The sequence below is a fragment of the Dasypus novemcinctus genome, chromosome 29 (genome assembly GCF_030445035.2).
Source record: "Dasypus novemcinctus isolate mDasNov1 chromosome 29, mDasNov1.1.hap2, whole genome shotgun sequence".
NCBI classification, from domain to species: Eukaryota; Metazoa; Chordata; class Mammalia; order Cingulata; family Dasypodidae; genus Dasypus; species Dasypus novemcinctus.
In genome coordinates, this window is record NC_080701.1 from 23,318,542 (window position 1) to 23,341,211 (window position 22,670).

The 22,670-nt window shown below is 32.7% G+C and overlaps 1 protein-coding gene across 5 annotated transcripts in view; it reads left to right on the forward strand.

The window, feature by feature from the left end:
• Positions 1–13,038, forward strand: part of LOC101445758 (disintegrin and metalloproteinase domain-containing protein 5-like) — a 136,069-nt gene extending 123,031 nt beyond the window's left edge. For 4 of the 5 annotated variants that reach the window (XR_011647755.1, XM_023583684.3, XM_058290086.2 and 1 more), the window contains 3 exons: positions 5,592–5,754; positions 8,169–8,216; positions 12,871–13,038. Coding sequence is in view for 4 of the 5 variants with exons in the window: in XM_023583684.3 (XP_023439452.2) it covers positions 5,592–5,754; positions 8,169–8,205 (200 nt within the window). In the remaining variant the exon portion in view is untranslated. The remainder of the gene's footprint in view (positions 1–5,591; positions 5,755–8,168; positions 8,217–12,870) is intronic. The other variant, XM_058290085.2, reaches the window with a different exon arrangement.
• Positions 13,039–22,670: the final 9,632 nt, after the last annotated feature.

Consider the following 22,670-nt stretch of genomic DNA (forward strand, 5'->3'; position numbering starts at 1 on the left):
AGAAGAAAGTCCCAGATTTTCAGTAGTGACATTGAAATGTAAATGGATTAAACTCTCTACTCAAAAGACAGAGATTGGCAGAATAGTGAAAAAAAAACATGACTTAACTATATGCTGTTTCCAAGAGACTTACCTTGAATTCAAAGATACAAGTAAGTTGTAAGTGAAAGAATAGAAAACAATATAACATGCAAGTAGTAACCAAAGAGTACTGGGGTAGTTATACTAATAGCAGATAAAATAGGCTTTGTCAAGCACAGTTAAAAGGGACAAAGACAATTATTATATACTGATAAAGGGGACAATTCAACAAGAAGATGTAACAATTATATATATATGCACCTAACAGCAGACCTCCAAAGTATATGAAGCAAATATTGACAGGTTTGTATCAGAACTTCATTCCTATTTACAGCTGAATAGTATTATATCATAGGTATATACCACATTTTGTTTATTCATTTATCTGTTAATGGACATTTTACTTGCTTCCATCTTTTGGCTATTGTAAATAATGCTGGTATGAAATTGAGGTGCATGTATCTGTTCAAGTCCCTGCTTTCAATTCTTTTGAGTATATACCTAGATGTGGGATTGTGGGGTCAAAGGGTAATTCTATACTTAACTTTCTGAGGAAATGCCAAACTGTTTTCCACAGCAGTGGCACTATTTTACATTCCCACCAACAATGTATGAGTGTTTCTATTTCTGTACCTTCACTACAACAGTTGTTATGTCCATTATTGTAATAGTAGCCATTCTAGTGGGTGTGAAATAGTATCTCATTGTATTTTTGGTTTCCATTTCCCTAATGGCTAATGATGTTGAGCATGATTCTGTATGCTTTTGGTCATTTGGATATCTTCTTTTTCAGCAATGTCTATTTAATTCTTTTTACCATTTTTAAAATTGGGTTGTTTGTCTTACTGTTGTTGAGTTGTAGGATTTCTTTGTATATTCTGGATATTAAACTCCTATCAGTATGTGGTTACCAAATACTTTTTCCCCATTTTGCAATCTCCCATTTCCATTTACTTTCATGATTAAGTCCTCTGATATGCAAATTTTAAAAATTTTTATAAAGACCCATTTAGCTAGCAAACTAGCTTTCTCTCTTTTTCTTTCTCCCTTCCCTCCCACCCTCCCTTCTTCCTTCCTTCCTTCCTTCCTTCCTTCTTCCCTCCCCCATCTCTCTCTCTCTCTCTCTCTCTCTCTCTCTCTCTCTCTCTCTCTCTCTCTCTCTCTCTCTCTCCCCCCCCCCCCTCCCTCTCATTCTATTGCTTATGCTTTTGGTGTAAAGTCTAAGAAACCATTGTCTAACACAAGGTCCTGAAGATTTATCCCTATGTCTTCTTCTAGGAGTTTTATAGTTTGGGTACTTATATTTAGGTATTTTATTTGTTTTGAGTTAATTTTGCATATGATGTGAGCTAAGGTGCACCTTCCTTCTTTTGCATATGCATATAGTTTCTCTGCAACATTTGTTGAAGAGACTATTCTTCCCCCATTGTGTGGACTTGGCAGCCTTGTCAAAAATCAATTGGCCACAGACATTAGGATGTATTTTTGAATTCTCAGTTTGATTCCATTGGTCTATGTGTCTGTCCTTGTGCCAGTACCATGCTGGTGTGATTACTGTAGCATTGTAATAAATTGAAAAATAAAAAAGCTTGAGTCCTCCAACTTTTTTCTTCTTTTTCATGATGGTTTTTGCTATTCAGGGCTCCTTTCCCTTCTAGGTATATGTGATGACTGGCTTTTTTATATCTGCAAAAAGGCTTTGGGATTTTTATTGTGATTGCATTGAATCTGTATATTGCTTTGGGTAGAATTGACATCTTAACAATATTTAGTCTTCCAATCCATGAATGCAGAATTTCCTTCCATTTATTTAGGTCTTTGATTTCTTTTAGCAATGTTTTGTAGATTTTTTACATCCTCTTAATTGTGTTAAATTTATACATTAATATTTTATTCTTCATTTGCTATTCCAAATGAAATTTTTTTCTTGATTTCCTTGCAGATTGTTCATTACAACTGTATAGAAATGACCTCTGATTTTTACATGATAATCTTGTATCCCGACACTTTGGTGCTTTTGTATACTAGCTTTGTACCTTTGTTGTCAGTTTTTCAGGATTTTCTATATATAGGATCTTGTTGTCTGCAGATAGGGAAAACATTACTTCTTCCTTTCCAGTTTGGATGTCTTTTATTCCTTTTCACTTCCTAACTCCTCTAACTGGGATTTTGAATAAAATCAATTGAATAACAATGGTGAGAGTGGCCATCCTTGTCTTCTTCTTGAACTTAGAGTGAAAGCTTTCAGTCCTTCACCAATGACTATGATATTAGATGTGGGTTTTTATTATATGCCTTTTATCAGGTTGAAGATGTTTCCTTATTTTCCTAGTTTTCTAAATTTTTTTATTATAACAATTGGTGCTGGATTTTATCAAATACCTTTTCTTCATTAATTAAGATGATCATGTGTTTGTTTTCCTCTTATTTTTTTAATTTGGTAACTTAGTTGCTTTTCTTATGGTAAAACACTCTTGGATACCTGGGATAATTTCCACATGGTTTATAATTTTTTTAAATGTGCTATTAGATTCAGTTTCTATAGCAGTATTTCCTTGATGGTTTTTATGTCTATTCATGAGGGCTAATCATCTATAATTTTCTTTTATTATGGTATCTCTATCTGCCTTGTTATTAGGGTGATGTTGGTCTCATGGAATGAGTTAGGTGTTTTTCCTTCCTTTTCAGTATTTTGGAAGGATTGTTATTAATTCTTCCTGGAAAAAAATTCACCAGTAAAGACTGTTGCTCCTTGGCTTGTTTCTTTGTTGTTCAAGCTTCACATATGTTCTATATGTGCCTATTAGGTCTAATTGGTTTGTAATGCTATTTAAGTCTTTTAATTCCTTACTGAACTTCTGTCTAGATGTTCCATCCATTTTGGAACATAGTATATTGAAGTATCCTACCCTTAAGTTAGAACTATCTATTAAAGGTTTTGTACATAATATTATCCTGTTTAAATGTTTATGTTTTGAACTGGGTCATAGAGGATTTTCTAGAAAATATGTTGTATTTTAGTTATATTAATTAGCTTAAGTTTATATTTTCTTTTAGTATTTTCTTCATCATTAGAAAGATCATATATAATCTCATATTATCAACACAACTATTCATATTTTCTACTTTGATTTTTATACCTTATTTTTATACCTTATTTTTTCTATTTTACTTTTCATATTCATAATTTTAATACACTTTATTTTACAGAGTAAAAGAGATCCCATTTTATTTTATCCAAAGCACCAGTCAGTTGTCTCAACCCCATTTAAATAATAATCCTCTTTTCTGCAATGATTTTTTAAATGGAACCTTGATCATGGTAGATGTTTTATGTGGTTTGGTCTACTTTTGTTATTTGTGTGATTGTTCTTTCCCATTGCCATGTTTTAAAATTACTCCATTACTCTTTGTTAGACATGGTCTTCTCATTACATTTCATTTTTATATATTTACAGGTATTATGTATATTTTTCCAAGTGAGTCTTAGAATTCATTTAGTCAAATTTTCCTACTTGGGATTTTGATAGGCATATTGAATAACTTTAGGTGTATTCCCATTTAAATATTTCAGTTTTCTAATCAAGAATAAGGTATCTTTTCCATTATTCATGCTTATAAAATATTCTATATTTTTCTACCTATCGAGTAAGATCTATAGATCAGTAATTAACTTTTTCATTTTTGAAAATATTATGGTTTTGTTGAAAAATTGTTATTTGAAGAAGGTATTTCCCATCATTATATTTTTATTTTTTATTTATAGGTGTGTGTGTATACATATGTATATATATATAGAGAGAGAGAGAGAGAGTTTTGTGCATAAATTTTTTCAATGGATTATCACTATTTTCAAAAATCTTTAGTTGATTATTTTGTGGCTGACAATTTTAAAATGATGTAAACTATAACTAATAATTTTGCCTTATCTCTTTAATAATGATTTCTTTTTCCTCTTTCTCAGTGACTCTCTGACTCTCTCACACACATCTCAGAATTGCATTGGCTAGCCCATTCAGGAAAAAAAAGGAAATAATTGTGAAAGTGCTGGTCATTACATAAATAATAAAGGGAGTTGATACAAAACCATAAATAGGTTTAATAGCTGGATACTCCAGGTATCTTTGGAATGAAGTAGCAAAAACCTTGAGGCAGATAACTGGGGATAAGTCTTAACCAATGGAAAATGAAGAACCATAGTAATTAATTACACTAAGAACACCAGGCTGAAAGGAGAGTTAGGATAAAATACTGTTTCCTTGCTACTATCTGTACTTTTTGTTAAAAGTAAACTGAGTAAGAAAAAGAAGACCAAAATTTTTTTCATAATTGGAAATCTTTCTCATGCTTTCCTGGCCACCTGGGTATATATTATATTCATTTGCAAATAATTCATGATTATACAAAAGAACATACAAGAAGCTCAGAGACAATCTGCAGTATATGGCCAGATAACCTTCTTTTCTTCAGACTCATCAAACTTCTTATTACATATATAATTTGGTCCTTCCCAAAGATGCAAGCTCATGCAAAAAGCATACTGGAGAAGAGAATATTTCTATTACCTTGAAGTCACTTGAAATTTTATATGGGAAAATTGGAGAAATGCTGAGGCAGTCATAAGATAGCGATATTGTGCCACATTGATAATCCATAACTGTATCTGGGGAGTGGATCTTGCTGTCAGCTCTTCTGCTGTTTCAACTAGAAAACAACTGATATTCAGATCAGTATTCTATATCCAGTACAATAAATTGTGCTGGCAAATCAGAGAAGGTAGCACTTGGATGCATTAGAAATCCACAAAGGTGGCTAATGTTTTCAGAAAGGTAGAAGCTGCAGCGCCACTTGGTTAGATGTGGAGAATGAATATGGATGTCAGCTCAGAACAGATAAGAACTGATATTAACACTAGTCTGTTAGAAATAGGTCAAAGCTGGGCTTAGCTGTGTATTCTATAAAATGCTGTTAGAGTCATTTCAACAGTTTTCCTTCTATACTTTATCAAAGAATTTAGCTCAATAATTGTTAGCTAGTGAGTCCAATTTTTAATTTTAAGAAAGATTTTAGTAAAGTAAGAGAAACTGTCACATTTCCTAGATTTAATTCTCATATACAGGTGGAATAACAACACCTACTGTGGTATACATGTTTGCACTTTGGAGAAACTTAATCAGAAAGGAATTTGTTAAATGCTTGTAATATTTTACACGTATTTCATGAAAAACATCATCCTCAATCTAAGAAATCACCATATATTAGAAAGCTAAGAACTCAAAACATCAGTAAAACACCACTAAAAGCCCGTTTCATATGTTAGTTTAATTTTTTAAGCTCTACAGGCTTATTTAACAAGTATATACATGCATATACACATGTATATATGAATAAAATGTTAAAGTATTTGGGATAATGCAATAATGATATCCTCTTCACCTTTTCATTTGGTTAGTAAACTATCTGGCCTAATTTGAAATCGATCTTAAGGTTACTAATGTTTTCTATTCAAGGGAAACTTTTATTTGAGAGAAGATATGCCTCTGCTCGGAAGCCCTGGCTTCAACTCATTTTATACATTTCCCTCCCTGTGCTCATGATTACTGCAGCTGCTCTGTTACTAAAGCAGAAAAAACTAAAACAGTTATGCTACGGAGGAGAAACTGAAAGTGAGAGGTACATGTTTGTGAGAATCTCTATCTATCTATCTATCTATCTATCTATCTATCTATCTATCCATCCATCCTCTTTTTTTAATCCATGTTTTTTGTCCTTTGTTGAAAAATCTTCGCTTTTTCAACAAATATTTATCTTCAACTGTTGTATGCCAGGCACTGTCCTAGGTACTAGGGAAAAAGCAACAATTTAGGAAGAGAGATATCTGCTCCTGTGGACCTTACATTTACCTATCTGTGTGTGTGTGTGTATTTGTGTGTGTGTGTTTAATATCCTGCTACATACTCATGGTTTGATTTTCAACACGAAATCTATTATTCTGAGTTGGAAAATAGCTCTCTTTGATTACACCATTGGATGCATTCTATAAATATGGATTGAGATAATGGAAATAAATGTCTCTTCTAAGTTCACAATTTTTAAAAAAATCACAAATTGTCAGTTACCAGTCCTTTTCATGCTTCATCATTTACTAGTTCTATGACTTTGAGCAAATTTCTTAAACACTTTAAGTCTCAGCTTCCTTCTAGTACAATGGATGGAAAGATAGAAACTATTTCAAATTGTTGTTATTAAGATTAAATTAGGGTAAATGCTTACTACAGTGCCTGAAATTGTAATAACAATAAATATGAACTTTGAAAATGATGTCAATAATTTTCATGATGTTTCAACAACCCAGTTATACTCTTCTGAATGCTTGCAAATTCCATAATATCTGCCTTAAACTGTACCTCAGACACTGAAAACAAGGCTCCAGGTGTAATTTAACTAATGCCAAGGTAGTGGAGGACTTTTCCTTTTTTGGGGGGAAGGATATCATATGTCAGTCAATGCAATGTAAGACTGAGCTCATTTGCAAGAACGTCATGCATTTGACACGCTATGGATTTGTTTGTATTAGCACAAGGTAACCAAAAACTTCTGTTTGTTTTTAATGAAATTTATAGCCAGCCAGGTTCTTAAATCTCTGAATTTGTAGAATTGATAATTTGAGCCTAAAAATAAGAATTTATAACAATCCCGTTAATGTTATCTGAGTCTTTTGTTCCCAAGCTCTGGGCTGCTCCATTCTGTGAGCATTTTGTTTTATAATTTACAGCATTGGCTCTCTGTCCTCAGGGCGTGGCTTCTAGAGTTTGGTGTTTGACATCTGTATTTTCATCTGAAGTTTTGATAAATATATTGAGCAGACCAAGACCAAGAAAAGACCTGAAGAAGCAAATAAATCCTCATTCTATGTCAAGTTGAACAGGGACTGATTTATAATTTTAGGAACAATCAACTTTAATACTAGAAATAATGATAGTCACAATCATTTGAGTATTGCTGTATATTCTGACATTGTCTGGTGAAAACCACAGACCCCTTACTAAGTTCACACTATACTGTGTATTATTTAATAAACATATCATATCTGCACCAACATGTCCCCACAAAAGTCATGTTTTTTTAAAATTTCAATTCAAGCTCACAGACCCCTGGTCTACTGGCTCATGAAAATAGGAGAGACTGCATTTTAAGGGAACTTTACAAAAATACGTGCATTAGGTATAGATTCTCAGACCAGTGGTAAACATCTCATATTAGAACACATTTCTCAATTAGAGACAATATCAATGAACCTACCTCTGCTATTTTAATTTTCTTGGAACATTGATACGTCAATTTGTAAAGTCCTTTCTTAACTAGAAATTACATGTAGTTTAGGAGACAGGAGAAACATTCTGTAGGAAGAAGAAAATCACACTTAACTTCAAAAGACCTGGTTTAAAGTTCTAAATTTTGCATGTAAAAACTATGGTATCTTAGGAAAGTGATATAATATCTATATACTTCAAACTAATATCTATAACCTTATAAAAAGGGGAGATTATATATCAGAAAGCAAAATTAATAAGTGAAAATCATATTATTTTAATCAGTTATAAAACTAAGCATAAGTTTGCACCTCTTATTCACAATTTGCTGAATTTTCCCACAAGCATTTACCTTCCAAGAATTGATAGGAAGAAAAGGTAGGAATATGTGTTTTGAGAGAGGTAAATAAATATATAGAAACATATACCCGGGATTTTTAAAAATTCAACTTTGTCATTTTGGCTTCATTGACGTAAAAAATTAGGACAGTCCTAGAAAAAGAGGACTCCCCTGGAAAAATGTGGGCTTAATACTTAAATAAAAGCAAAATGAGGATGAGAGGTGTCAACTAACAGAACAGAGTGGTTGATAAAATGTATTCTAATATTGAGACAGTACCTGATTTGTTTCTATTTTATTTTTGTTGTTGGGTGGTGACATTTCTTTTATTTGAATTATTGTTTTCCTTGAAGAATATTATTCAAATAGTCATTTAATTGTTCAAGATTTAAAATTTCCCACATTTCAAAACAAATTTTATATCAATTTTGTAGATCTGTGTCCGAAGAAAGTAACAATAGCAAGTTATGACACAGTAAAAGGTGAGTGTCAAATATTGACTGGTGAGGTAGAAGAGTGTGATTAATTGTTTTGCATTGTATATTTGATATTTGTTTAGGAGTACTTCAACTGTTAAGTTATGAACATTAATGGTTATATTTGTGTATAGCTATCATTCTATATAATAATAATAATAATTAATAATAAAATTTAGCTTTATGATATCTCAGCTTCTCCAACCTGATCTACATTACAGGAGGACATTTACCCTACTAGAAAAGATAGGGAAAAAGAACTAATTGCACTCAAATACAGTGGGTGGACAGAAATAATGAAGGAAAAAGCAGAAATAAAAAGAAAAAAGCAAATAAATTATGGGAGTTTTCAAGCATTCAGAAGTAATCTTTATTTTTTATCTTTTCCTGCTGCATAAAAGGACAACTGATATTCTAAGAGATGCCATCAGAGAAAAATACTGTTAGTACGATAGAGCCTTGGAGTTGTCATGCATGTCATTGTCTTAATTCGTCTGTGAAAATTTGAAACTTAATTTAGAGATCCAATTATGAAATAATCAAACATTCAAAATGTTTTATAAAATTAGGTATTCCCCCTTACTAAATGATGAATAGACTATAAAAGTAGAGAATTTTCATAAGGCATCATTTTGCAAGTTCTCCTAGATAACCTGTCCTTGCAGAATTTAGTTGCACACAAAATATGATTTAGTTTAGCAGCTGTTGAGATATATTTCTGAGACAAGCGAACACTTAATTTTAACAGAAGCATTATTAGGTATGGATAATCACCAATAATTCTATTTTCAAGGCAGATAGCATTAGATGCTACAAAACTTAGGCTTATCTCTGCTTTCGGGCAAGACTAATCCTCAAATCTTTTAATCATCATGTGATGCATATTGAAGAATGGAGAACAATTTAAAAAATTGCCTTGTAAACCCCACAAGAAAGAGAGAAAAAGAAGAGGTAATTATAGTCAAAGACAATTTGAATTGTCTTTGTGGAGGGAAAGAAATAATAAAGGAAAGGGCAGAAATAAATTAAAAGGAAAAAAAATAACAAAAAATAAGCATGACATAAAACCAAATACATTTATGCAATTGGTAAAAATTAACAAACAGTTCAAAATGAAAGGGTGAAGTACCCAAGTTACCAATATCAGGAATTAAAATCCCATCTTTGTTTAATCTTTTGGACATTAGAAAATAGAAGGATACTATTAACAATGTAAAAATTATAACTTAAAAATTTTAGATGAGATGTACAAATTCTCCAAAAAAAATTCACTTTCCCAAAATGGAATAGAGAAAAATTAAAATATAAATAAACCTATATTGGTTAAAGTTCTGGAAACTTTAAAATTTTCTCTCAGTGTTGATATTTGGGCATATTATTTTCCTGGCGTACAACAGGAACAACATATAATGCAAGACCAAACTTAACCTCAATGAAGTGTGTGAGAATGTGATATACTCTTTCTATTCTCATGGGAAGTGTTGAAAAGTCACATTGCAAAGGTCATGGATGAATAATCATAAACCAGGGAAACAGTGAAGAACTGGGAACAATAATTCAAACTATTACCTCATCCAATTATTCATAGATGAAATAAAACCAATTTTATGTAAACTTAACGGAGACCACAAAGAGAAGAAACATTTCCCAAGTTGTTCCATGAGTCCAGTGGAACTTGGATACCAAAACATAACAAGGACATTAAAAGAAGAAAATCATAGGTCAATTCCTGAGTAGAGATATAATAATTCTAAATAAAATATTTCTAAAAAATCTAGTGAAAATTGAAAGGGATAGCTTATCATGACTGTGAAGGAGAGGGATAGTTTAGGAAGGCTTTAAACTAGAAAACCAAAGAACATAGTAACATAATTTACCACATTAACAGAAAAGGAGAGGGAAGCAGATGTGACTCAAGTGATTGGGCTCCTGTCTGTCATATGGGAGGTCCAGGGTTCGATTCCAGGGCCTTTTGGTGAAGGCAAGCTGGCCCATGTGGCGAAGGCAAGCTGGCCCATGTGGCGAACTGGCCCATGCAGAGTGAGGGCCCATGCAGGAGTTATGGCCCACACGGAGTGCAGGCACATGTGGAGAACTGGCACAGCAAGATGACACAACAAAAAGAGACACAGACGAGAGACAATAAGAGATGCAGCAGGCCAGGTTGCTGAGGTGTCATAAGAGATTGAGTGCCTCTCTCCCACTCTAGATGGTCCCAGGATCAGTTCCCAGTGCCTCCAGTAGCCTAAAGAGGAGGGAAGCAGACACAGAAGAACACAAAGCTAATGGACACAGAAAGCAGACAGCAAGAGCAAAAACAATGGGGGAGGGGAAGAAATAAATAAATCTTAAAAAAAAATGGAAAAGGAGAAAAATTCGTATGATAATTTCAAGAGATGAAGGAAAAACTTTTGCTGAAATTTAATACTTTCACATTATCAAAACTCCCAGCCAACTAATGATAAAAGGAAACTTTAATAATCTGATAAAGTGTATTTAAATAAACATACAGCAAATATTACACTTAATGGCTGATTGGGGAGCAATTCCTTCTGAGGACAGGAATATCCCCATTATGAGCATTCATATTCATCATTACATGGGTTATCCTAGTCAGCAAAATAAAGTAAGAAAAATAAACAAATGTAGAAAGTTTGGGAAAAAAGAAGGACTACTGGGATTTTTTTGCAGATGATATGACTGTGTACATAGAAAATTTTAAGAAATTACAAAGCTAATAGAATAAATGAAGTAAGATCGTTGGATGCAAGGTCAGTATACAAATCCCAATTTCATTTTTGCAAATAGAAAACAAAAAAAAAACCCTGAAAACTGAAAAATATAATTATGTATTTATATATAGTCAAATACATGGGAAAATATCCAGTGAATGCTTTGCCAGACCTGTACATTTATTATAAAATATTGCTGAATTTTAAGAACACCTCCCATGAAGTAATAGAGATCAAGGAAAGAAACAAACAAAATATTAATTCAGGATAGATCCTAGACCTTAATAAAAAAATAAAGTTTCCAGAACACTTAGGAAAACTTTTTCAGAGTACATACCCATACATACAAAGTAATCATATAAGAAAAGATTATAAGTTCCTCTTTGTTAAAATTCAGAAGTTTTGCTTATCAAAATACATTGTTAAAAAAGGGAAAAGATTTTTTATGTAACATTTTGTGTGATCTACGTATCTTTGAACAAGATAATAAAAAGTCTTTCATCTAAAATTAGAAAAAGAAAAAGAAAGTCTCAGTGAGGGAGGAGATTTCTGCAATAAATATATCCAATACTCATATTCAGAACCTTTACAAATTGATAAGAAAAGACAGAGAATCCAATGAGCAAAATATTTGAAGAGACACGTTTCAAAAAGATAAACAGTTCAAAATGTGAAAATATGTTCAATATCATTATTCATCAGAAAAAGACAAATTAAAATAAAAATTTGATTCCCTTATACCTCTGTATGAGTGGCTAATCTTAAAAGGACTGACAGCATCCCTCAAGGACTGGTGAGGATAACAGGTAACTAAGACTCACATGTATTGCAGGTAATAGTGTAAATTGGTACAGCATACTTTTGTCTATTGTTCAGCAGTTCAATATGTAAAAGCTGATTATTCATATAATCTTTTGTTGCCATGTTAATCAGGAGATAAAAACCACTCACTGGGACTTATTTAAGCAGGGAACTTAGAATAATTTAACTATAAACAGAGTCACTTTAGGATCGTAACCTAGGCCTGATGGATGGTTCCAAAGGAAGAATTAACTTGGAAGAGGGTCCCTCACCAAAGTCGAAGTCCACATTTTATTGGAGTGGTATGACTACAACCCACTGAGTGGCAGAGAAATTAAATGGTTTGGAGTTGTGGGGCAAATCAGCAGAAACTCTCCAGAACACAGGTGGGGCATAGGTGAGACACAGCTGGTGGCCAGGTGAGTCGGGGTGCCATTGGAGTCAAGCTGTCAGTGCAGCAAGAGACCTGGAGTATGAAGTGTCCATACTGAGAGGGTTGCCATACCTGGTGGGCTGCAGGGCACAAACCTGGGGGAGGGGGGACAAACAAGCAGAGGGAATCAGGGCACTGGGGCAGGCAGGAGGCCTAGGGTGTGACTTGTCTGGTTGATGTAGCTGTGGGAAGGTGACCACCTGGCCAGGCTGATGGCAGGGTGGCCAAGAGTCAGTGCGTCCTGGATGTGTGCTGCTCTGGATGTCCTCATACCCCACTGTTGACGTGCCACACTGCAGATACACCTTCCTCTTACAGAGTTCCTCCAGCACCCTCTTCTGAAATAGGCTCAGCATCATGTTCACTTTAAAGTAGAAAATTTTTAAAGGAATCCCATCCATTATTGCAGAGCAGAACTAGAAAGGTGAGTTTAGAGCTGAGAGGTACACTTATGTTCCATCAGTTCCATCCCTGGCTATCTTGGTGGTTTTTAATTTTTCACCAAAAGAGCTTTCGCAGTTACCTTGCAGAGGTAAAAAGACACTTGTATTCTTTGGGATTTTCATTTTATTGCTATTTTCCCTTTAATTACTCATCCCTTAAAATTACTTGTATTAGAAATATGTAAGCAACAAAGATAACAGCAATTTCAGCATTTTTTATGTGTGCGTTTGTTATGGTTTTTCTCCTACAGCTGCCATCTCTAACAACATTGAATTGCTAAGGCTTGGAAAGAGGATAGTGCCAATGCATCATCTGAAACTGGCCTAAACCAAGAAGGAAGAAGTGTACTTTGTCCCTCACCTCTGGCCTCATGGCTGAGGGATTTAAACTGTGAAATAATAAATCACCTGGGCCTGAATCTCCTGACTTACGTCTGGTGTTTTCTCTTTATTTTCATTCCCAGCTTCTTTCCTATGTGTTCCACCTTGAGTCCAAAAGAGGTTCTGAATCAGAGGAAAGTCAACTAAGACCTCATCCCACAAAGCTCAGGGATGTCCAGTTCAGCCTTGCAACCTGTATTAGTTTCCTAGGGCTTCCCTAATCAATTACTACAAATGGGGTGGCTTTATGCAGCAGAAATTTGATGTCACAATTCTGGAGGCTAGAAGTCCAAGATCACGATGTCAGGGGGGCCAGGTTCCCAATTCTTCCTCAACCAGAAGACCCAATTGACTGTGGCACTCATGGACTTTGACATGGATGGGTGTGGAGGTGGAGCTAGGAGCCCCACCATTCAGAGGCAAAGAATGTCAACTTCAGAGGGCAGAGAAGCTGCTGGAGGTACTATGGTTGGACCATCCACAATGACAAGGATGCATAGACTGTGGTCTGAGAATTACTCTACCCTTGTCTTTAAGGACTGTTGAAACACTCATGAATTGGGAGCTGTGGGGAGAGGATAAGCATGTGAGGTATATATTTACCAGTCATGCTAACCAAATAATCAACTTTATGGAAGCCTAAGGTTAGCAAAGTACTCAAGTGACTCTGAATCAGGGTGAGCTGAAGACCTTTTTATAAAGCAACATTTCTACTTTCACCAACAACTACCCTGAAATTGTAGAAATAAATGAGGAGCAAAAACACTTCAGACAGAGTAGATAGGTTTTTTCCTTAAGTGATTTACTCATTTTATAAGCACATAAATAATAAGCATTTAAAGTATTTATTTTAGATTACACTCTATTTTTATTATAAGATTTTTAGATTGCAATTTATTGAAAAGCACCTTTGCTTTGCTTTTCTGAATAGTTTTATCTAAATTTTTGCATGACTTTTACCAGCAGTCCTTTAAATTAATTGGCAAAGTTTTGAGTATATAGACTTATAAATATAAATGATAAAACTGAATTATTTACAAGGCCCACTGAATCTTCATTAGGATTTGGAAAATCTTATTGAAAGGGAGTTAAGATAAGTTAGAACATAGGAGGAGAAGACAGAAGGATTCTAATGAGCACAAGAAGCTCAGCTTCTCCAATTTCTGGGAATCTAAGAGTTAATTTATCTGTAAGTAATTTGAATAGACTCTTAAGAATTTTTATTTGTTAATTTAGTATTACCATAGAAGATAAGAAAATATACATTAAACAGACACACAAACCACAGAAACAGAGAACTACAGAAATGTAAAACTTATTGTCTCTCACAATGGTAGAGAAACAATAAAGAAACAAACAGAAGAGAATTCTGTTACCTGACAGCTGACAACAGAGACCATGACAGAGGGTCCAACCATAATTTAGCTCAACAAATGGATATTGATCTCAACTGCAGGATTTAGGACTTCAAATGTCTGAGAATGGCTAGCTGGGTGAGCCCGGTGATGATCCCAGTGAGGATGGAACACAAAGGATTCTTACCAGTAGCTTGCTCCTCTCCAAGACATTGGAGGTGTTGTCCTGGTGTCCGCCTTTGGATCCCACTTCTGACACCAAGTACTGTTGTGCTGTGTAAAATAAACAGACTTAAAAAAAGGGAGTGCAAAGCAAGTTTATTAAACTAAAGTTGCATTAATGCAAGAGCAGAACCAAAAGAGGTTTCTGCTTGAAAAGTGAGCTAGAGGACAGCTTATATGACTGTTTGAGACCAAGAGAATGTGGGGGGGAATGAGGGATAAAGGGGACATGATTTATGGTTATTATGTGCTTTCTGTGAGCTGCATGGACCACAAGGGTTACAGGGGCTACAAGGGATGTTTGAACAAGGTGTCCTTGGGGTTCAGTTCATTAATCAGCAAGCAGGCTGCTGTGTAAGATTGTGGTCATCTGGTGAAAATCAACAGACCTTCTGGTGCCAGTTTGAACTCTTTGTTACAATTCTTTCACTCATTTGGGACAGGTTTTTTTTTGTTTTTTTTTTTTTTTTAATCAGCAATACAAAGGATTGCTAGTATGTCAGCCTGCTTCAGTTAACCTCTGTTTCTTCTTTATAATTCCTTGGATACAAATGGAAACACAAGCAAATCAAGATGGTTAGTGAAATCATTTATCATTTCAATTTCACAGTATATATATCTTTATTTATTTAGGTCTTCTTTAATTTCTATAATGATTTTCCTGAAAGTTTCAGTGTACAGGTCTAGCTCATATTATTGATAAATTTTCCCTTGTTATTTCACGTTTTTTGATGCTATCATAAATGGCACTAGTATTTCGTGTTCCATTTGTCTGTTGCTGTTGTATAAAAATATTTTATTGAGCTTTTATCCTCTATCTTATTGAATTCATTTTTTTTTTGATCTAGTAATTTTTTGTCATGATTCCTTAGGATTTTTTTGTGTATGTGATCATGTTGACTGACGATAAAGAAAATTAGTGTTTCTTTCCAATCTGTATGCCAACTGTTGCTTTTCCTTGCAGTATATTCTAACTAGAACCTCCAGTATAATAATGAAGAGAAATTGTTTCCTTATTTTATATTGAAGGGGGAAGCATTTAGTCATTCATGATTAAGTATGATCTTTGTTGTAGATTTTACAGTGTTTAATTTTATCAAGTTGAGGGAAGTTCCTTTCTATTACCATTGATTGTTCTTGATCCCTCTAGAGAGAGGTTGATCAATTTAATTGCTATTTTCAAGCAGTCTTTATTTTCATTGACTTTTCTCTATCATTTTTGTTTTCTTTTCCATTGCTTTCTTCAGGTTTCTTTATTATTTATTTACTTCTACTTATGTTGGTTTTAAATTTTCTCTTCTTTGCCTGTCTTCTAAAAGTAAATCATTAGGTCATTGAATTTAAATGTGTGTTCAATGCTAATGTAAGTATTTAAAATTGTAAATTTCCCTCCAGTCTTTGTCTCGGGTCAATGGGAGTACTTTGTGTGTTTCTAAGAATTTGTCCATTTTATCTAAGTTATCTAATTTGTCAGGACTCTAATCTTTTTATTTCCCTCCTTCTGCTCAATTTGGTTTTAGTTTGCTCTTCTTTTTCTATTTTTTTTCCTTCTGGTTTTAAAGTTGATTTGAAGTCTTTCTTCTTTTATAATGTAAATACTTACAGCTATAAATTTTCCTTTCAGCATTTCAGCCTTCACTACATCTTATATGTTTTGGTATGTTGTATTTTCATTTTCATTCACCTCAAGATAGTTCCTAATTTTGCTTCTGAATTACTCTTTAACCCATTTGCTGTTTTAAAGTATGTTGTTTAATTTCTTCATTTTTTTGCTATTTATTCTTTTTATGTCTTATATCTTTTTTGTCCTTCAATTCTTCCATTAATGCCTACTTTTATATTTATTTGACTTTTTTGTATTGTATCATATTTAGTGCCTTATTTTTTTCTATCTGGGTATATTTTTCATCTATTTTCTCTTGGTTACTATGAGTGTAGTTTAACATCCTAATGTATAGTGAGTCATTCATATCAATGTATGAAAAAAGAATTCATTTATTCTAAGTGCATACATATTCATCAAATGAATGTAACTTATTTATTTTAATATACCCCTATGTTGGCCTAATGAAAGAAATAATGCAGAAAAGAGCAGAAATCAAGGAAATAGAAAAAAAGAGGAAATTAAAAAGCTAAAATTAAATGATTTAAAGTGGTTTTTAAAAACTAGTAAGTCCTAGCAAAACTTATTTAGAACCAAATGAGGTAAATTTCATTAATATTAGGGATGAAAGGAGGTACCATTATTTAGCCATACAAAAAATAAATGTTATTCAGGAGTATTATGAATATAAAATGTACAATATTTTTATTTTTATTGAAAATACAATATATTGATGAGAGAAACTAAAGACATAAATAACTAAAATATATTCCATATTCACTTACTGGAATCCTTAATATTGTTAAAATATTAAACATCTCCAAATTATTCTGTGAATTATGGAAAATCCCAACAACCTCTTTTTGATAGTGTACATGATCTCAGATAAGAAATCTTCTCAAACTTAAATGTGTTTTTCTTTTTAGGTAATGCATTGCTTCTCTTTAGCTAATTTAGATATTTTGATTGTCTTTTAATTATGTTTCTTGTAGGGTTAGAGTTCAACATTTCATTATATTTAGTCTTTCTCAGCTTCTGGCATCTGTATGTTTGCATCTTTTGCCAAATTTGTGATGTTTTAGCCATTATTTCTTTAAATAGTATTTCAACCCCACATTCTTTCTTCTCCTTTTAGAATTCTGATATGTATTTTAGATCTTTTGTTATTATCCCATAGGTCCCTAAGAATCCATGTCTTTTTTAAGTTTATTTTTCCTCTGTTTTTTTGACTGAGTAAATTCTGTCCATCTGTTCTCAAGTTCACTGATTCTATCCTGTGTCCTCCCCACCCTACCACTAAGCCTTTCCAGCATGGTTTTTATTTTGTCTATTTTATTTTTCTTTTATATGATTTTCATTTGGTTATTTTTTTAAGCTTCTATTTATTTGCTGAGATTTTCTATTCGTTCATTTGTTTCAAGTGAATTTGTAATTGCTTTTTGAAATAATTTTTTTATGGTTGCTTCAACATGCTTGTCAGATAGTTCCAATATCTGAATCATGTTGATAATGGGTCAGTTGGTTATCTTTTCTCATACTAGTTGTGATGTTTCTGACTCTTGGTAGGATGAGTGATTTTCAAGTGTACCTTTGACATGTTGGATATATTACTTTAAGAAAATTTTGACCTCATTTAAATAATCTATTTTTATAAGACAGCCACCCAGTTTATGTTTAAGTATAGCATGGACTATTATTTCCAATAATAATTTATAATCTGTAATAATTTGCATTGTTATTCTGCTGGGTTTTAGTCTTCTGGCTCTGCTGGAGCTCCTACTCTATCTCTGCTAATGCAGTTTGCTAATTGTGGTTGGGGGAATGAGTACCTATGAAATGGAAAGCATTCCTTCTGGCTATTCTCTCACCACTGGTGGGCTTCCCACTCTATCTCTCCTGGTATCCCTGGGTGAGGAGAGCTCTTATCTTGGTCACTCTTTGCTGCTGGGTTTGGAGTGATGTTGAAAAATATCTCATCAGAATTTTCTTCTCTCATTGGGTACAAGGCCAAGAGCTGCCAAATGTGGAATGGTCTCTGATATTGGGTTGAGGTTTGGGACCTGGTTTACTTTTACCTCTGGGCTAAAGGCTGGTAGCTATTGGGTTTTCTGATGTCAGTGGAGGTGGAGGTGGCTGCTGGTATTTGGTGTTGAGGAAATTATGGGTCTTCTCGTCCAGGCTTAGCTAGTTCTGCTGGTGTGGGTCAATCAGGCATTCTTCTGTCACCAGGTGTTAGGTATAGGTTGGGTCATCCTACTTGAGGTCTAATAACTCTGTTATTTGGAGTAGATCAGTGGATGTGGATGAGAGATATGGCAAATTAGTTATATATGATGATGTATATCCAGTAGATAATGACATATAGACAAAGTCACAGAAGAGAATATGATGAAAATAAAATTTTTGTAGTGTATGATTAACAAATGAATAAGAACTGCTCTGAGGATCCCTGAACTTTAAATAGAAGGGAAAGAAGGATACACTGAGTTACAAGAAGAGAAACTAGGGAAGATTAGTGCTATGAAAGTCATTGTGGGGGAGTATTTGAACTAAAAGTGATCAATATGGTTAAATATTAAATAGAAATCAAGATGAAGTAATGTCAGTTAAGATATTTGGAGGTAAGATAGAAAAAAACGAGGGAATATTCATGGCTGATATCAAATGAATGCTATTAATTATATTGATTCAGCATTTGTAGGTACACAGTCAGGAAATGTGACCAAGAAAGGAAAGATGAAGCTAGGGAATTGATTTATTAGAAATTTTAAAATATAGCAAGTTTTCTTTTGGGGAGATTGGAAATCGTAATTACCCAGAAGCAGCAGAAGGTTTTAATTAAGAGATTCAAAATAGAAGAAGAGAAAATGGAATAACTGATGAATAACATTAATGTAATGACTAAGTCTGAATATTCGATGATATTTGGGAAGTAAAGATAAATACAAATACTTTATTTATAAAGCATTTATAAATGTACCTATACATCTTTTTCTCCAGCATTGCTTTTATCAAGGATATGCTGCAGAAATTCCCAAATCAGTTGCAATGCTTTATACCTGTTCTGGCCTCAGGGAATGGTTTATCCCAAAGAGGTACATGATTGATGATCTTCTGTGGCCCTTAATTTTCAGAAACTTATTGATGGGTTGATCCAGACAATAGACTTTGATTTTATTTCTTCTCAGACACATTATTTCCCCACTTCTATTCCTCTTATCAACTGTTCTATTCCCTTTCTTTCTGTGCCAGTATTAGAGTCATCAAACATACTCAGAAAAAGCTTACACTAGGATGAAGAGTATTCACATTTTTTTTTGCCACACTAGAACCACAACTACAACATGCCATAATAGATAGAAGGAGGTATAAAATGTGGGCTTGGACTTCAAAGACCACTAACATAGCTATATAAAATATTTTAATATTGATTTTTATTTCTCAGTGGGAAGTCTATGCTTAGTGCCTTTGTCCGTTGTATTTTTTTTTTTTTTGCGCTTGAATATTCAGGTGATTATTGCAGTTGGAGAATGTCAACTATAGCATTGAACCTTTTGAATCACCTCTTATATATGAACACATGCTTTATCAAAAATAAAGAATAATAAATTGACTTTCTCCTTTACAAGAAAATTACCCTATATCCCAATTTGATGAGTCCTCCAACATTCTTGTGAAATAAAAAATGAGTAACCCCTTTTTATGGCATCTTAATTTTGCATTTTTTAATTTTAATTTTTTAATTTATTTTTAAAATTAATAGATCACAATGAATGTTACATTAAAAAACATAAAAAAAACATAAGAGGTTCCCATATAACCCATCCTCACTCCCCGCCATATCATTTTTGTAAATTGTATTTTTTTTGAAGATAAATACATCACATAAAAAGTTACACTAAAAAATATGAGGTTCCTGTATATTATTTTGCATTATTTTTGATAAAGTTTTTCTAATTGAAGCTTCAAATCCTGTTAAATTTGGAAAATGAATTTAAATAGTATTGATTATATTAAACTTTCTGTTATAGGGTATTTATTTTTTAAATATTTTAATATTCATGGAATTTTTAGAAAATGAAATAGCTATAAAGTCATCCAAATTCTTGTAATATGTTCCTCTAATTGTGTGAATATTATTTATATATATATATATACACACACACACATTTATGTATATAACATACATATATAATTGCATTGCTGCTGAATTTGTGGCCTACTAACATAATGTTTCATGAATTTTGTTAATTATGACTTTAACAGCATTTTCATTTCCAATAAATTTTCTTTGTAAAAGAAAAGTATTATTTTGACAGAGTTTAAATATATAAAGAAGGCAGAAAACATGACAATACATTCAAAATTGTCCCCAAATCCTTTATCTAGAGATAGTGCTCTTAGAATTTTTGAGTAGTTCTTTCAATCCTTTTCTTCTACCTTGATGTAACTGTAGATTTATAAGTGCATAGTTTTCTTTTTTTTTCACCAAAATTTATCTGACCATATGCTACTTTGAAATTTCTTTATGTCTATTCAGAGTATAATGCACATTTTACTTACCATTAAATTATGCAACCTTTAGTAGAATTTAAAGTAAATAATATTTGTTAACATATATATTAAAATTATGAATTATATAGATGTATAAGGGAAAAGTAAAATAATAATGGACAATAACCCCTTTTTCTAGAGGTAAATGCTATTGTATGCACTGCTATTATGTTGATATATATTCTTTTATACTTTTAAAATTTACCTATATTTATGTATATGTCTATATCTATCTGTATGTGTGTCTGTATGTTTGTATGTATAAACATAAAATATAAACATTTCATCATGTAACTTGGAAGAATAAATATATTTTCCTTTAATTAATACATGAACTGCAAGGATGTACTAAATTTTTTGAACTGTCACACATTTCTTATAATTGACTGCCTTTAAAGGTAAGCATATTTTCAGAGTCTTTTGATATTTATACAAATATATGTATACACTAACTGATATATATCTATTAATTTATATATACACTAAGGTCCCTATCTGGATTGTTTATACAACTTTACATGTGATCATCAGTTGGTTTAACAAACATATATATATATATATTCATTAATTCTCATCAACACTGGATCCCATATGAATGTAAAGCAATACAAAATAGTAATGAAGGAAACTTTGATCTTTGGTTTCATATAGAATGCCTTTGTAAATGTCAGAATAGTAAATGTCCTTTTCTTAGATATTCTTAGGTCTGTGTTTTCATTTAATATTTATTGTGTTGGTTCTAGTCATTATGCTATATGCTAGGCATTTAGAGGTGAATGAAAGTTTGTATTGTATATGTCTAGTGCAGGGTTAGCAAACTCTTTCTGTTAAGGACCAAATAATAAATATTTTAAGCTTTTCAGTTAACAGGTACCACTTGTTTCTTGCTCTTTTTTTTAAACAACCTTTTAAAAATGTGAAAGCATTCTTAATCATGGATCATACCAAAGCAGACTGAAGAAAATAGGCTGTCAGATGGATTTGACTTACAGGCCATAATTTTCCAAACCCTGACAGTATGATAACATGCAAAAATTATACATGAAATTCAATTCAATTAAAAAAAGAAAGACAACAGCTAGAGCAATTAGATGAGAAAAAATATTAAAGGCATCCAAATAGGAAAAGAGGAAGCATAACTCTCACTATTTGTATTTAGAAAATTATAAAATGTCTGCAACAAAGCAACTTGAGTTAATAAATGAGTTCAGCAAAGTGGCAGGATACAAGATTAACAAGCAAGAATTAGTAATGTTTTTATACTCCAATATTGAAAAATCTAAGGAGGAACTCAGGGAGAAAATCCTTTTACAATAGCAATAAAAAGAGTGAAATACCCAGGAATTAATTTAACCAAAGAAGTACAGAACCTATATGCAGAAAACTACAAAAAATGCTAAAAGAAATCAATGAAGACCTAAACAAATGGAAAGACATTCTGTGTTCATGGATTAGAAGACCAAATATCATGAAGATGTCAGTCCTACCTAAACTGACTTATAGATTCAATGCAATACCAATCAAAATTCTAAAACCCTACTTTACAGAAAAGAAAAGGCAATTACCAAATTCATGTGGAAGAGAAATTGCACACAAATAACCAAAACACATTCTAAAAAAGAAGAACAACATGGGAGGAATTTCACTGCCTGATACTGAAATATATTGCAAAACTACAGTGGTCGTAACAGCATGGTGCTGGAATAACGGTAGACACATCACTCAGTGGAATAGAATTGAGAGTCCAGAAACACATCCACAAAAGGATAAATACTATATGAATGTGCTACTATGAACTAAATATCTTGTGTAACATATTGTATGATTCCATTTATATAAAATGTAAGCACAAATTAATTTATAAAGATGAAATTAGATTAGTGGTTATGTAGACCTGGGGAAGGCATGCTAAGACATGTGGAGTTTTTTTTTTTTG